Source organism: Pseudorca crassidens, chromosome 2 (assembly GCF_039906515.1).
Source record: "Pseudorca crassidens isolate mPseCra1 chromosome 2, mPseCra1.hap1, whole genome shotgun sequence".
NCBI classification, from domain to species: domain Eukaryota; kingdom Metazoa; phylum Chordata; class Mammalia; order Artiodactyla; family Delphinidae; genus Pseudorca; species Pseudorca crassidens.
In genome coordinates, this window is record NC_090297.1 from 129,826,826 (window position 1) to 129,843,924 (window position 17,099).

The window sequence follows — 17,099 nt, forward strand, 5'->3', positions numbered from 1 at the left end:
TGTTGAGATAATAATGTTTCAGATTCATTGGGTTAAATTAAATATGTTATTAAAATTAATTTCCCCTATTACTTTTTACTCTTTTAATGTGGCTACACAAAATTTTTACATTACATATGTGGCTTGCATTTGTGACTTGTGTTGTACTTCTTTTGGACAGCATTGATTCTAGACCAATACTTCAGCCACATCACCCAGCCTAGCTATGAATTATGGCCCCTTAACTAATTTCAGGACTCTCTCTACCCAGAGAGGGCTAAATTTTGCCCAATATATATATTTTTGGATCCTGTACACTTCCCTACTCCTGCTTGAAGGAGTATTTGGCAATTTACTGGACAGGTAGGGCACATAAAAGAAAATCAGTCAAGTTTGCTCAATTAGAGGTGAGGACAGATGGTCTTGTTGGATGGGGTGGGAATACTAGGCCCAGAGGCAATGGATTTGCTGAGGATATTCTGTGAAGCAATTTTAAGGAAGTTCAGCAAAGTTCAGATTTTTCCCATTTTGACTGTCTCAGGGGTTTTGGTTTTGATTGAAATATCAACTACTTCCAAGATAATTGTGCATTTTTCAGTGCCCCTGTCTCACCTAGTCACAGTCTGTGTGGTTTACCTTCAGAGACTGTCAAAGCCTTAGTGAGTCCAGCCCCATTAGGGGCTGGTAGGGGCTGGGATGGTAGACTGTCAGTCTCTGAGCCTTGGGAGCTAAACTCCTGCTGGTTAGTTGGTTGCAGCCAAAAAGATAAAAGTAGCTGATGAAAATTGTTTCAAAGGAAGTGGACTTGTGTGTGTGTGTTTTATTAAAGAAGTTTCTGTTTAAATTGTTTTCAATTAGAAATTCTCTTTTAATGAGTATATGAGAAGAAAAATTACATTTTTCAATTAATTTACAATATAATCAAAGGCTAACAATTGGTTCAAAGGTATATATTATAATCAGATACTATAGTTACTTGGTCTATGAAATTTCAATTAGGAATTTTAAAACCATTCAGAGAAATAAGAATATTTAAGAAATGGCTTCTAATATTTATTTACTTCAACTTTTTAATTAAAAAGATCATTTAAAATATGCAACCCATAAATTTTAATTTTTTCTGGATTGGAGTTGTATGTGAAGGTTGCTTGTCCCCAGGCCATCATACCCACCAAGTCTTTCAAGTTGTGCCTTAATACTTCTTCATATCAATATTTGCAATGTAAATACCAGGGCAATAAGTCATCCTTTGATAAGGCATAGTACAGTACTAAAAACTCAGTGTAGTTTTATGTCATTCTGCTAATTTTGAAGCCACTTTCTTCTTAGACCAGAAAAGCTTTTCATATGTTAATTGATTGGTCTTTATTTGGCATTTGAACAGAGGAGAGACAATGTTGACTAAGTAAACATTCTCAGCATCTTTGTCTTCTATTCACTGGGAGGAATCTTTATCTGTTCCCTGCCTTCATGTCTGCTGGGACCTCAGCTATATCTTAATTTGATCTTATTTTCCAGGTCATCAATTCAGTTTTTCTGTGCCTCACAGGCTTAGTATTCTTACTAATAATGGTGTCTGTCCATTGTTATCTAGATGTCCTCATTTTCCTCTCAGTCTTTTGTAGTTTAGAACAGATCTTTCTGATTCTATTCAAAACAGTTTCTGTGGCTTTTAAATAATATTTGCTCAATTTTTAAGTAAATTTAACACAGCTTTCTTGAGAAGTCAAATGTGACTAGTTTATATCAAATATGGTACCTTTTAGACCAAGTGTTTAAAAGCAACTTGAACAAGATGATATAAGAAGAGTACTCAGGAATTGATTTTCCCTATACTGTGATAATAGTAATCTGATAAGACTGCCCAATTTAGCAGAAATAAAAATACAGCACACCTACTTAAATTCAAATTTCAGATAAACAAAAAAATAATTTTTTAATATAAACAAGTAAGTCCTATGCAATATTAAATCCCATGCAGTTGAACTGAGCATCCTATATTTTATCTGGGAACCCTAAAGCTGGGGCAAAGCAAAGTAGTTTCTGACCCTTGAGGAATCATGAAATTTTAAGACAACTGAAGCTCACACTGTAGCTGAGCACATCGAATTGAATACATTTTCTTTATAGGGCACTGATTTTTGTAGTAGTTGCCCTACTTAAATCGTTCAGTAAAATGCAAACAGAAAGCTAACAAGTCAGGAATTCTGCTCATGAAATATTGTTGAGCCCTCCTCCCCTCCAATGTCATTCCCCCCCGCCCCCACAACTTTGCCCACATGGCCTTGATCTCCCTAGGGGTAATGGCATAGTGGTATTGCGATACCTGCGTTCAGGGTTAAAGCCAGAGCACTTTTTTTTTGCCTCACTTAGCCCATCCCATCTCCATCTCTTTCCTCACTTTTAGGAGTTGCAGGTATTCCTCTAGTGGCAAAAGCAGAGGTGTCCTCTTGACTGATACTCTGGGTCAGAGTACTATATCTTTGTTGTTTAAAGAATCAAAATCCTTTCCCCTCTCTGTGGCTCTCAGATTTGCTATGTTTGTGGCAGGTTTTCTGGCTCATGCTATCGTGTTTCAGGGCTGCGTTATTTACTATTGTGATTTTGAACACGTTATCACAGCTATAGCATGAAATACCAACTTGGAAGAGCGCTGCTTTCAGTGGCTCCTTAGATAATTGCAGCATTACATCATCTTCATAAAGCATTTCAGCCTATGCTAGGTTGAAGATAGATTTAGGTAAAATGTGTGCTTTCTGATGATCATGATAAATCTGTGTAAAGGCTTCTTTGATTCTTTTCTGTATATCAGGCAGTTAGCATTATGAACTAAAATGTGATAACTTGCTCCAAAGTTATCTCCAAGTATCCCCTGGCAAAGCAGGGTTTTGAACAATGAGACTATGTTTTTCTTGGGTGAAAAATGTTAACCGTGGCATTGGCTATGGCAGATAACATTCTGCCTTATGATGGTTTTTATAATCCTTGTCCCCAAGGAGCCTGCTCAAAGCACTTCACAAGGCAGATGTGAGTGACCAAGCACAGAAAATTTGCCCCAACCTAGCTTTCATTTGTGGCTCAGTGTGGGGCATGACCTACCCTTTACTTAACTAGAAACACAAGCTCTTCCTTTATTCTCTGCCTTTCTGCTTTGGTTGACCATTTTCTCCTTTCATAGAATCACTTATTTCACAAGTATTTTTGTTTAGCTCCTACTACATAGGGTACTACATGAGTTACTATAAGACACCATCTCTAGGAGCCAGGAGCTTAGTGGAGGTAAAATATGTCTTACCCCAAGGCAATATATAGTAAGTTTTATCTAAGTATATACAAGTTGGTATCATAAGAGCATAAAGGAAGAAGATACTCTTTTCACTTTGGATCATTAGGACCTTACCATGGAAGAAGTCTGATATGAGCCTTTATAAATGGACAGGATTTCAGTAGGGGAAAATGTGGGACGTAGGGTCATCCAAGACAGAGGAAAGTGCACAAAAACATTAAAATTTGAAAGAACAGTGAAACTATGTGGAATGGGATGTGATTCAGATAGAATGGATAAGGATTTTTTTCTATTTGAGGATAGCAGGTGGGACTATACTGTAGATGGATTTGAATGCTACCCAGGAGCAAAACATTGATTTATCACTAAAATATGTAAAATAGCTAAACGACAAGGAGCTACTATCCTTGCACAGGGGACTATGTTCAGTATCTATTAATAACCTATAATAGAAAAGAACCTGAAAAAGAATATATATATATTTGTATAACTGAATCACTTTGCTATATGCCTGAAACTAATACAACATTGTAAATCAACTATACTTCAATTAAAAAAAACTATGTATTACCAAAAATAATAGTAAAACATTTGTGATACTGTAGAAAAACAACAGCAACAACAACAAAACAGTGTTTTAGGTAGATTAACCTGAAAGTACTGTGCAGACTGATTGAAAGAGAGAAAATCTCTGGGATGATTTAGAGGCCATTGAAAGAGCCTAAGCCTAAAGTGATAATATCCTGAACTATGGTGATGGTGCCAGAAAAGGACATATGTCCTAGCTGACCTAAATAATGCTTGGTTTCTCTGAGCAGTAATATTAGTTATTTTCATATTGTGAACTACTTATAAATTGTACCTATGTACCATCTGTATCTTCCTTTGATTTAATATGGTATTAAGACTAATAAAGAACCTGAACCTATTAAGTACTATAATCCAGAGTACAATGAATAGGAAAAAATTTCCTGATTCTTACCTAACCTTGATCTCAATCTACTACTTGAAGCGTTTTTTTTTTTTTTTTTTGCGGTACGCGGGCCTCTCACTGCTGTGGTCTCTCCCGTTGCGGAGCACAGGCTCCGGACGCGCAGGCTCAGCGGCCATGGCTCACGGGCCCAGCCGCTCCGCAGCATGTGGGATCTTCCCGGACCGGGGCACGAACCCATGTCCCCTGCATCGGCAGGCGGACTCTCAACCACTGCACCACCAGGGAAGACCCTACTTCGAGCTGTTTTATTGAGCAAGAGTTAACATGTACACTATGAAAGATATTTCAGATTTCTAAAAAAATCATATTTAATGTAATTTGCTTCTAGCAGTGTTTTAAACACGTTAATTATGTGATTCGTCTCTCTCACTTTTAAAGTAAAAAGACTAATTTTTTAAAAAATGCAGCACTTGAGTGTGTCTTTATCTTTTATGGCTTTTCATATAAAATGACGTCAAATTCAGTGAGAAAACTCCAAACAGCTTTTTGTAATGATGATTTTTGGCAATTCCAATAGTGGTAGAATTTCTAATTTCTATTTTAAGATAGAGATCCATTTTGATTTTTTGTAGTTTATATAATGTCTGTAATTATTTTCATGTGTCTTCTTTGATATTAGGAGCAAGAAGATTTTGGTATGCATTTTGCTGTGAAATTTTGATTTGGAAATCTATGACTCCTTGTCATCATCTTTGGTTTTGGTGCAAATTATTTCCTTTTGTCACTGTTCTTGACTAAATAAGGTTAGAACAGAATTGAAAACTCAAAGTAAAAATTATAAAACTTGAGTCTCTTCATCATAGGGAATACATACATATTTCCCATGCCTGCTTCACTTATTCTGATTTATTCAGCACCCATTTATGAAGCACATACTAAAGTCTCAGGCTGCAAGGAAAACAAAGATAAATAAGAACTGATTGTAATCTACCTGGGGGTGGCAATCAAGTGGGGATATTCAGACACGGGTACCAGTTAATTAAAAAAGCAGAGTAGAAGACCAAAGGACAAATTGATTAAGAGAGGAAAAGGGAGAAGACTCCTAGAATAACTCTTTGTATGTCAGCTCAGACATGGAAGTTCACTCTGCTGAGAATTAGAATATAGGAAATTCTGAATTGAATTTTTGACTTGTTAAGTTTTAGATGTGGAGTGATAGGTCTGTTAGACCAGTAGTTCCCAAATAACAATTTGTGGACTTTTACTCAAGGCTGCATAGATCTTTGTTAAAAATACAGATTGCCTGGAAGTACTATAGAGAATTGGTAGATTAAATCTAGGTGAAATCTGGGTTCAGAAATAAATTTTCAGATGATTCTGATAATCAGTAAGGTTTGGCATCTGCTTTAGTAAAGATCTAGGAGAGAGAAGACAGATGGTAGTTGAAGTTACAGGAGTGGATGTGATTTCCTGGGGAGAGCATGAAGAGCGAGCACAGAACAATGCTAAGGATGTAACACCATCAGATAAGGAGTAGGCAGAGGAGGAATCAGCAAAGAAACTAAAAAAGGAATATACTGTGTCAAGGAGCTGGAATATATTTACCTAGATCCTCTAAGTCTTAGAATAGTAATGCTCATTTCTGAGTCCATATAGAGAAAAACAGTGCAGAATAAAAATCTTTAGGTTTCTACTCATTATTTGGCTTTATTCCAAAAAGGATTAATCAGATTTCAAATGTGCCCTCTTGCAAAAAGATTGCTACTACTTCCAGAGAAGTCTGTTGGAGAAACAGAAATTGACCCTCTTGGTTAGAGAATTATGAACAAAGTAGAGTATCAGAAAAGAAAGTTGAAAAAAAACCAAAAAATACCTTATTCTACACTTTCTGTATTAAATTAGAATATTTAATTTATTGAAATGACCTTTATAATTGAGAACTAGAACTATTATAGTCTCTCAGGAACAAATCCTTCTGTTCTTAGCCCTTCCTATTTCTTTTGTTATTGTTCTTGTGGTGATCAGTGCATCTCCTACTCCTATGTGAGTAAAAACTTATATTAATGGAAACATGTACTGTTACAAAAAGGAGTAAAATGGCAATTTTATGTAACCTGACTTGATATAAAAATTAATTGGATTTTTCAAAACCCACATCCCAGTATAGAGTAACTTCATTTACTTGGGGGTGTAGTTATTGTTTACTTACACTCACTCTCCTTTGAGGTTCCAGATGATCCTTTATGCAAGTTAATTAGAGGGTCATATCAGCAGTTGTGTGACCTACTTTTAATTTAATGGTCTTTACTGATTACATACAGATTTTTGAGGAGCTCATTGAACAGATGGCCAATGGTCAATAGTGGTCCAACATTTTTTTTTTTTTTTTTTTTTTTTTTTTTTTTTTTGCTGTACGCGGGCCTCTCCCGCTGCGGAGCACAGGCTCCGGACGCGCAGGCTCAGTGGCCACAGCCCACGGCCCCAGCTGCTCCGCGGCATGTGGGATCTTCCCGGACCGGGGCACGAACCCGTATCCCCTGCATCGGCAGGCGGACTCTCAACCACTGCGCCACCAGGGAAGCCCCGGTCCAACATTTTTAACGTTTGAGGTTCTACATTAAAAGGTCATCTGAATTAACATGGTATTGGAGGACTATTTTATTGTGAATAGTATTTTGTCAAAGACAGATGAAAAGGCAGACAATGATACATATCTTTGAATAGAGAAAATTTACTGGTGGGAATACCACAATGAAAAACTTCATATTTGTTGATGGCCAACTTGTTAGAATTTAACCAATTTCAAAGTTAGAGAGGGAGCATAGTCCACACAAGATTGCCCTTACTTCTAACACTAGTTGTGTCAAGTTGTTACCAAAATCACCCTCAGGTTCAGTAATTCACTAGAAGCACTCCCAGAACTCAATGAAAGCTGTAATACTCATGGTGACGTTGTATTACAGCTGCAGGATACAGATTAATGCTTGCCAGGGGATGAAGCACATTGGACAGAGTCCAGGAGAAGTACCAAGCATGGCTCTTCCTTTGTCCTTTCCCCACGGAGTCATGGACAATGTAGCTTTCCTGACATCAGTGTGTGACGACATGTGTGGAGTATTGCCAGATAGGGAAGCTCACTTGAGTCTTGTCCAGAGTTTTCACAGGGCCTTATTCATGTACTGCTCACATGACTAACCTTTAGTCTCCAGCCTCTCCATAGGTAGAACTAATACTGCACGCCCCGAAGCCCCATGGTAAGTCACATTGTTAGGCTGTTGAGTGGTCAAGACCCACACGCAAACAAAGACCTCCTATTATACTTGCAAGGGCCTAGAGATCACCTCCTAGAAGCCAATGGCAAAGGCCAGTTCTCTTTTTGGGTAAGGCTGATTCTTCACTACACACAATTCTTTCAGATAATAAAAGCAGATGAAGCCCAACTGAAACAATAGTTCACAAATCTGACTACAAAGACCATGGCAGATGAAATGACTCCTTGTTGTCTGCAGGATTAAAACGTCTTCATTCAAGATTACATTTCCATATTCTAGATCCCACTCAACTTGCCCTTTATAAATTTCCTTCTATAGTCAATTAGAATCGTATTTCCTGGGCATGCCAAGTTCTTCCCTGCTTTGGAGCCTCTGCTCACACCACACTTGTATTCTCTTGAGATCTTTCAATTTTGAGCCCATCTTGTCTACAGTGCTCAGCCCAGGCTCCATCTCCCGCGGAAGCCCACTTTCACCACTTGAACCTTTCGATAGTCACTTTCTTTACTGAATTCCTGTAGCTAACGTTACTCATATATCATTTATTTGGCTGTTAGCATTATGGTTCCTTCCATTGATATTTTGTCTTTACAAGTAGATCTTAACCTCTTGCAAGTTAGGAACATTATGGACTATATCTCATGCCTTTTTGATCCTGTAGATCCTAGTACAATGTCTTGCACATGGTAAGTGTTAGATAAATATTTGAATAGTAAGCTTTCATACAGACAGGTGCAACTAGGAACACATTGTTCAAATATAAGAGCTAAAACATCTTGTAAAAATAATCTAATTTATACTAACAAATTTCTGAGGTAACCATGTTAATCCAAGAGAGTGTCAGAGTTATTTTTAGCAATTCATTGAAGGCATCTGCAAACATAAAGGTTAGCAAAATGCTGGAAAATGTCCAGAGAAGTATTGCCATACTGCTCCCACCTCAGGGCTTTTGCACATGCTTTCCGAACCTTTGCCTATAATGCTTTTTCTCTAAATATTTGAACACTAACTGAGAGAAGCAAACCCACTCTACCTGAAATATCATTCTATTCCTCACTATATCTTTTTATTTTTTTATAGTACGTTTCACTAACCAATATTATATACATGCTTTTTATGTCTTTTTCCTCAACTACTAGAACATAAAGTCCATAGGGGAGGGACATTGGCTTGCTAACAATTATATCCTCTGCACCTAAAATAGTGTCTGATTCTTAGTAGGTACTCTGAAAAGTATGTGTTGAATATGTGAACAAATTTGAACTATGCAGCAAATAGCTTAATTTTTTATGTACACTCAATTTTTATGTCATTCAATTCAAGAAGGTTAATTGAGCTCAAAGAGTTTCAAACAGAAGCATCTAAAATGATTGAAGGAATGGTAGAATGTTTTATAAATTATTAAAAAAATATTCAGCCTATAAAAGCAGTAACTAGTGTATACATGGCCAAAGTTAATAAAATTATAAAATGTAATGATTAGGCAAAAATAGGCATGTTTATCAAATGCTGGTTATCAGAAGCATTCTTTAAAGTTTTGTGGAAAAAATGAAAGAGTGTTATTTTTACACAATGGTTAGTAAATATGTAGCACTTAAATTTTTTATTTTAAAAGGGTTTAAAGGGCTGTTTTGATAAAAATTATAATTAATAATTTTAAAATAATGCAAAATCAGAAATACATCTAACTTTGGAAAATAATAGCATGGAGTTCAGTTATTCTGCTTCATTTTAACAGGAGTTGCAGAGTTTATCATTGCCTGTTGATACGAGTTTCCAAGACTGTCAAGTACCCCAGTTGAACCTTTATTTTGGGAGAATGAGTGGTCAGCAACCCTGGGAATGAGGACATATCCAAATATGGCTATAGGTGCATTTGGAGTCTAACCCCACATATTCATCATTGAGAGGTGTCTGACCTAGATTCCATAGGATCTCTGGGAAATCCAGGCTGTGCTCATAGGCTGCAATGCTTCTTAGTCTTCTAGTTCCAAAGAATTGCTTTATTCTATTCACATACTTCCCACTGCAGTCCCAGCACTTACTTCAGTATTAAGGTATTCATCATGAATATTGACTGGTCTTATGAAGACACTACTTCCTCTCCTCTCTCTTCTGTTCCCCCCTGCCCTTTGTTCTCATTGTTGCTACTCCCCGCTAAGAGATTTCTTTCTAGGTGAAGGCAGAATATGGCTTATATTTTTGACCTTTGTGTCAGGCTTTGATTCTGAGACATTTGGCAGCACATGTGTACAATGCCCAGGCAGCAGCTTGCTAACAATATGATTTAGTTGTCATTTATTTCTTTGCTTCCATATTACCTTGCTTATGCTGAGATTTGCCCCCCATATTCAAGGAAAGAAGGCTGGCAATGATCCAACCTTTTTGTGTTTCTGTTTCTAGCTCGTGATTTTAGTAGCATGTTTGAAACTAGAATGAACTTTTATGTTTTCTCCTTTCATCTCTGCCTCTTTGGATTTTTGGCAAACATCAAGGCAAATAAATCAGACCCACCACTGCAAACCCATCTGCTTTCAGGGACATGTAACTTGACTAGTTTGTGATGTTTTACCATAGATCTAGCTCCAACATAGAACTAAAGGAGGATCCCTGTGGAGTAAGAATAGCAGACACGTTTTAAGGTCAAGTTTTTTTAAAGCTCTGAATCATTTATCTGCTGACTGATTGTGGCTGCGCATGGTCTCCATTGGCATTTCTAATGACATTAACAAGTTGACATGGTACTTACAAAGTTGAAATGATTTTATAGTAGATGAAAAGTGAAAATGCAGTTATAGTTTGGATTTGAAAATAGGCATTAATAAGAAAAGATACTGTCATTGTTGTAAAAATGTAGCAAATCAGGGTACAGCCAAAGGAGTTTGTTTATTAGGACATTACTTTTATACTTCATCTGGTGCTAAGGTCACATGTAAAAACACTCATCCTCATTGAAATACCTTTCCAGTTGTTGACAGCCTAGAAATTGTTTCCTAAGAAATAATAAGGTATGGTCATCCAAACCTGTCTTCCTAATACTTCTTGACACTTCAATGCTGTATTCATTTCTTTCTCACGGCAAGTAAGTGATGATTCTCTTCAAATAGGAATTAAGAGGATTACAAAGATGTCAGGGTATATACATTATACTGGAAGAACAGCTCATGTAATACTCTTGATAACAGGCTATAAATTGTCTCCACTTAAAATGATCAAAAGTTAATCGAGATACTTACCATACCTCTTAGAGTTGGTTTTAAACTGATCTTCAGCAAGCTGAATTATATCCTCTGTTGGGCCATGGATTTTATCACACTAGGGATTGATGTATTTTTTAAGATAAGTTTTGACTTATGACTTAATAGTTTGGAAATTAAAGAAAATCCTTGAAAGATAAACTAAATAGAAGTTTCATTTCTACGTGATGGTAGTGTCAGGGGTGTGTGTCTGGGTGGGTGGTAAAACTCAACTTTAAAGACTTTCTTCTAAACCTCTCACTACTACTGCCTGCTTCTGGTCAGCTTTTATATGTGGCCCAACCTGATGCCTCCTTAGGCAGGATAGAAGGTGATCTCAAGGACTTTGCCCATAGTTACTTTCTTGATGGTGATGGTCCAGAAGGGAGCCATGCAATAGTGACAGTGGCATTTGTTCTGTCCCTAACCATGACTTCAACCCTTCTCTGATCCTCAGAAGCTGAATTCTAAAGTAATGAATGAAAATGGTAGCTCTTCTGACAAATTTAGCTTTTACCATACCCTGTCCTTCCCAGTGTTTTTTTCTGGGTATATTTGTGTACATCTTCCTTTCTTGCATGAATATATGCAAGGCTGGGGCCAGAGTGTATATCAGTTGATGAAAACATCAATTTATCCAAATAATTGTTCACTTTTGCTTTTTTTCATGGATTAATAGAAACAAGGATAATTTCAGACACATAAGATACATGATATAAAATTCAGAAGAGGGTGTGTATGCATTAATGTATCATCATGCTGAAAGCTCAGAGGGTATTGGTTTCATAATCATAATGTTCGTGATATCCAAAGAAAAACAGTGGTTTATTTCATTATTTAAAGTGTACAAATACAGATGGATGTCTAAAATATACATTCACCAAAATTTTTAAACAATTAAATGTGCTTCTTAATTAAAATATCTAGGAATAAACCTACCTAAGGAGACAAAAGACCTGTATGCAGAAAATTATAAGACACTGATGAAAGAAATTAAAGATGATACAAATAGATGGAGAGATATACCATGTTCTTGGATTGGAAGAATCAACATTGTGAAAACGACTCTACTACCCAAAGCAATCTACAGATTCAATGCAATCCCTAGCAAGCTACCGCTGGCATTTTTCATAGAACTAGAACAAAAAATTTCACAATTTGTATGGAAACACAAAAGACCCCGAATAGCCAAAGCAATCTTGAGAAGGAAAAACGGAGCTGGAGGAATCAGGCTCCCTGACTTCAGACTATACTACAAAGCTACAGTAATCAAGATAGTATGGTACTGGCACAAAAACAGAAATATAGATCAATGGAACAGGATAGAAAGCCCAGAGATAAACCCACGCACATATGGTCACCTTATCTTTGATAAAGGAGGCAGGAATGTCCAGTGGAGAAAGGACAGCCTCTTCAATAAGTGGTGCTGGGAAAACTGGACAGGTACATGTAAAAGTATGAGATTAGATCACTCCCTAACACCATACACGAAAATAAGCTCAAAATGGATTAAAGACCTAAATGTAAGGCCAGAAACTATCAAACTCTTAGAGGAAAACATAGGCAGAACACTCTATGACATAAATCACAGCAAGATCCTTTTTGACCCACCTACTAGAGAAATGGAAATAAAAACAAAAATAAACAAATGGGACCTAATGAAACTTCAAAGCTTTTGCACAGCAAAGGAAACCATAAACAAGACCAAAAGACAACCCTCAGAATGGGAGAAAATATTTGCAAATGAAGCAACTGACAAAGGATTAATTTCCAAAATTTACAAGCAGCTCATGCAGCTCAGTAACAGCAACAACAAAAAAACCCAATCCAAAAATGGGCAGAAGACCTAAATAGATATTTCTCCAAAGAAGATATACAGACTGCCAACAAACACATGAAAGAATGCTCAACATCATTAATCATTAGAGAAATGCAAATCAAAACTACAATGAGATATCATCTCACACCAGTCAGAATGGCCATCATCAAAAAATCTAGAAACGAGGTTCCTTAAAAAACTACAAATAGAACTACCATACGACCCAGCAATCCCTCTGCTGGGCATATACCCTGAGAAAACCATAATTCAAAAAGAGTCATGTACCAAAATGTTCATTGCAGCTCTATTTACAATTGCCGGGAGATGGAAACAACCTAAGTGTCTATCATCGTATGAATGGATAAAGAAGATGTGGCACAATGCAATATTACTCAGCCATAAAAAGAAACGAAATTGAGCTATTTTTAATGAGGTGAATGGACCTAGAGTCTGTCATACAGAGTGAAGTAAGTCAGAAAGAGAAAGACAAATACCATATGCTAACACATATATATAGAATTTAAGAAAAAAAAATGTCATGAAGAACCTAGGGGTAAGACAGGAATAAAGACACAGACCTATATGGGAACATATGTATATGTATAACTGATTCACTTTGTTATAAAGCAGAAACTAACACCATTGTAAAGCAATTATACTCCAATAAAGATGTAAAAAAAATAAAAGGTGAATAATAATTTTTATTTATTTATTTAATGAGTATTCAATTTATACTAGGCAGTGTGCTAAGCACTTTACACACGTTATCTTATTCTAAACAACATGAATTTGGTATTACCATCCCATTTTACAGATGAGGAAACTGAGTTTAATGAGATTAAATAACTTGTCTGAGATCCTATAGGTGTTAAGTGGAGTAGCCGGAAATCGAACCAATGAGTTTGTCTGGCTCCAGAGCCACTAAACCACCATATTGGACTGAGGATCAGAATGGGAGACGCATCTAATGGGAAGTAAATTGTGGATGAAGTTGTGAGTCTCTAGATATTGGTGAATTAGCTGTCCATGAAAGAGTGAATTCTTCCCTCTTCTCATTCTGAGGATAATTGTCAGGACTTAAGGAGACTGCTTGTGGGGACCTTCCAAGAAAATGATCTCGTATCAGTTTTGGTTGTGCTATAAAATGTTTTTAGCTATATTTTATAAAAGGTTTTCCCATGAAACTTTTTAACTCCAGATATTTGGATGGCGAATTATTTGGATTCTTTTTTGTCCTTTTCTGTTCATTTTATTTCTTGTAAAAGTTGACAGCTATCATTGGAGTAAGTCTTTAAAAAAGAAAAAAGGAATGAATATTGAAGAGAAAAATGATTTTGTCTTCCTTTTACAACGTTAGGTTTAGTGACTCCCTGACTCAAATACTTTAATGATTGAGTAAATTTGGGGGATTAGATGTGGATTCCTGAATATATACTGTTCCTATTCTCAGCAGTATGGGTAATTGGGAGATGGTTAACTTTAGCTTTTGCTTTGAAAACACGGTTATTTTCTCTAATCTAGTGTGCCATTTCATTCATATTAGTCTATTTGTAAGACTCTAGTGTACCTCTTAACTTTCACTAATATGAAAGGGATCAGTGAATAATGTAGCAAAATAGCTTATTTAGTTAATAAAGTGAAGTTCCAGAAATTATTCCCTTAGCCAACTGAGAGCAATATGTAAGAAGAAAACTCTAGAAACACACATATGTAGAAAGCATTTAAAAGTAATCATAGGAAAGGAAAGTTTACTAAGTACAGAAAAGTTTATGATTTTTATTTTCATTTGATTTTGCCCCTTTATTTTTTAAAACAAACAAGATTCAATTATTCATAGAAAAAAATTAATCAGTATTATACAAAGTTACTTCCTAGAAACTTTTGCTCAATTTCCCTTTTTCTGAATCAGGCTGTTGGTACCATTTAAACACAGCATGATGCCAGTAGAGTAGGCAGTTTCTAGGGAATATAGTCCAATGATTTCTCTCCCTCAACATCTCAAAAAGTGCAAAAAGAGATATCCTGTGAACCATTCAACATGTTTGCCCCTAAAATAGTTCAGCTTGGGAGGAGTAAAATTTTCATTGGTAATTTTCCAAATAGTTTGTAAGTGGAGACTTACTGTGTGGAAAGAGCACCCTTCTGTTGGAGAAAACCTGGGCAGTGAAAATTCATCTGCCTGGTACCAGATTCCCCTACTTAGATTCCATAACAGACCAGATAAACCATACATTTCATAATATATCTCTTTATACATTACCTTTCTATTTACCGTATTCTAACCCCCGTATCTCACCCCAGTTTTCTTTATCATTAGAAATTACATTTACTGTGATAAATATAAACTTTCTATGTATCCTTTTACTTAAGTTATGGTAATTTTTTGAAAGTTCCATTTTTATTTGGTTTTAGCATTCCATTCCGGTAAGCTATCAGAATTTTTTCTGGACTGATTCGTAATATGTTTGATGTTTGCTAGCAAATTTGGAACTTTTCAGTTTTCATCCTTTCTCTATGTGATATAAGATCTAATTACTACTCAGCATGATATAGCAGCTGAAATGAAAAAGGCAGCAAGAGAAGGCACTGGCTTAACTTAGAGCTAATCAACTACATCCTTCTTATGTACTTCTCAGCTAGAGAGAGAAAGAGAAATAGCATTATTAAAGTAACTCATGTATTAAAACTCACTTTTTTTCTTTGCTTGATTTTAACTGAAAGAGGGGATTTGTTCAAGTCTTTATGGGAGCGAGACATTAAATAATACTTTTAATTTGCATTAATAGTCATTGATGCTTCTTTAGTTGTGCAGAAGTAGTAGTAGTAGAAGTAGTCCCATCCCATTTTCTTGACATTTAAACAGATAAAAAAAACAGATTTAAAAAACAGATAAAAACATTGACAGAAGTAAAATAAAATCAAGTGAATGATTAATCATTTTTTATAAGGCTTAGAACTTTTGGATCTTGAATCTGTCTGGAAAAACAAAAAACAAAAAAACTCTAGATTTATCTTTAAAGCATATGTCATTTTAATATGTTGGTTTGAGGGCTTTTTATTTTCTGAAGTGAGTGAGTTGGGTAATTACCCATTGGGAGGAAAGATTGATAATATTTTTTAAATGACTATGGTCTGAGTTTTCACATATCAGATTGTCAAAAATTAAAAAGTCAAATAATATTTGGTTTGGGGCAGGTGCGGAGAAACACATACTCTACCACTGTTTGGATTATGTGTTGGTACAATGGAAATGCATATTTATTGACCTAGCAATTCCACCTCTAGGAATATATCTTGAACATGTATGTATAAAAATGTTCCTAGTGATATTATTTGTGATATAAATAGAAAAAATGCAAAAAAAATCATTAATAAGAAAATATTAAATAAATTATGGTGTGTCCATATCCAGGTGTGCCTCATTCTTTTTAATAGTTGCTATTAAAGAAAATAAAATACATTTGCATGTACTGATCAAGAATATTCTGTAAGTTATCCCATTAAGTGAAAAGAGCAGATAATTTTCTTCTATTTGTGCTTCAAAAAGCAAAGGATGGAGAAGTGTGTATACAACTTCCCTCCCTCCCCTCCCCCTCACATAAACACACAGTCACAAGTCTAAAGATAGATGGATGAAAGGACAGAAAAGAAATTGTTGATAGTATTTATCTCTGATGAATGGGACTATGGGTCTGGGATGGAAGGCAGTTTTTTTTTTGTTCCTTTTTTTTATGGAGAGGGCAGCATACTATTTTTGTGCTGTTTGAAATTTTTTGACATTAATTTTCATAATTAAGAAATTTAAAATTAATGACCCAAGTCTACTTTTTTTTTTTTAGGACTCAGCCCAGGAGAGTGTTATTACTCGAGATATTCATCGTACATTTCCTGCACATGATTACTTTAAAGATACTGGAGGAGATGGCCAGGAATCTCTGTACAAGATCTGCAAGGTAGGACCCTCCACCTTATTTTTTTCTAATTTATTATATAGGGCTATATTTTAGGAATCCATATTAAAGATTTTTAGATTTGCACTGTGCCATGTTCTCTACTTTATACTTACACTACCAGATCCTCAGTATTGAGTCCTGAGGGTGACTTTTGGGCTGCATGTTCTGTGCCTTCTTGTGGTGGAAGAGGTGTAGTATGACCTCAGTTTGGCTTTGATGCTAACAGGAAAGGAACAGAACGTCCTCTCAGGCTACTGCAGTAAAGGCTCAGAGGAGTCCTGATGACTCTGTTCATCTGACAAGGTAATGTGGCAGTTGTCTCAATTTTTTGACAGTAGGCAAGAGTAAGAAACAGTGTGGCACCTGTTTTTGAATACTGGCAAGTTCTCTGATATTGTTGATGTATTCTGAGTTATGTCACATCATACATCTTTGTGCAGTTTTTATATCCCATTTTGAAATCTTTCTTCTCCCTCATTATTAGTAGATCTGGAAGAAAACTGTTTCCTGAATTTCAGTAGGCGTTGCTTGGATAAAAAAGGCTCTGTGTTTAATAGTGGAGAATAGCTATCAGATTATTAATTTCTCAAAGTTATATTAGAAATGAAGAATGACTTTTC

At 35.9% G+C, this 17,099-nt stretch overlaps 1 protein-coding gene across 6 annotated transcripts in view; it reads left to right on the top strand.

The window, feature by feature from the left end:
- Positions 1-17,099, top strand: part of RABGAP1L (RAB GTPase activating protein 1 like) — a 687,421-nt gene that overhangs the window by 382,042 nt on the left and 288,280 nt on the right. For all 6 annotated transcript variants that reach the window (XM_067728697.1, XM_067728698.1, XM_067728699.1 and 3 more), the window contains one exon: positions 16,366-16,479. In XM_067728697.1, the coding sequence (XP_067584798.1) occupies positions 16,366-16,479 (114 nt within the window). The remainder of the gene's footprint in view (positions 1-16,365; positions 16,480-17,099) is intronic.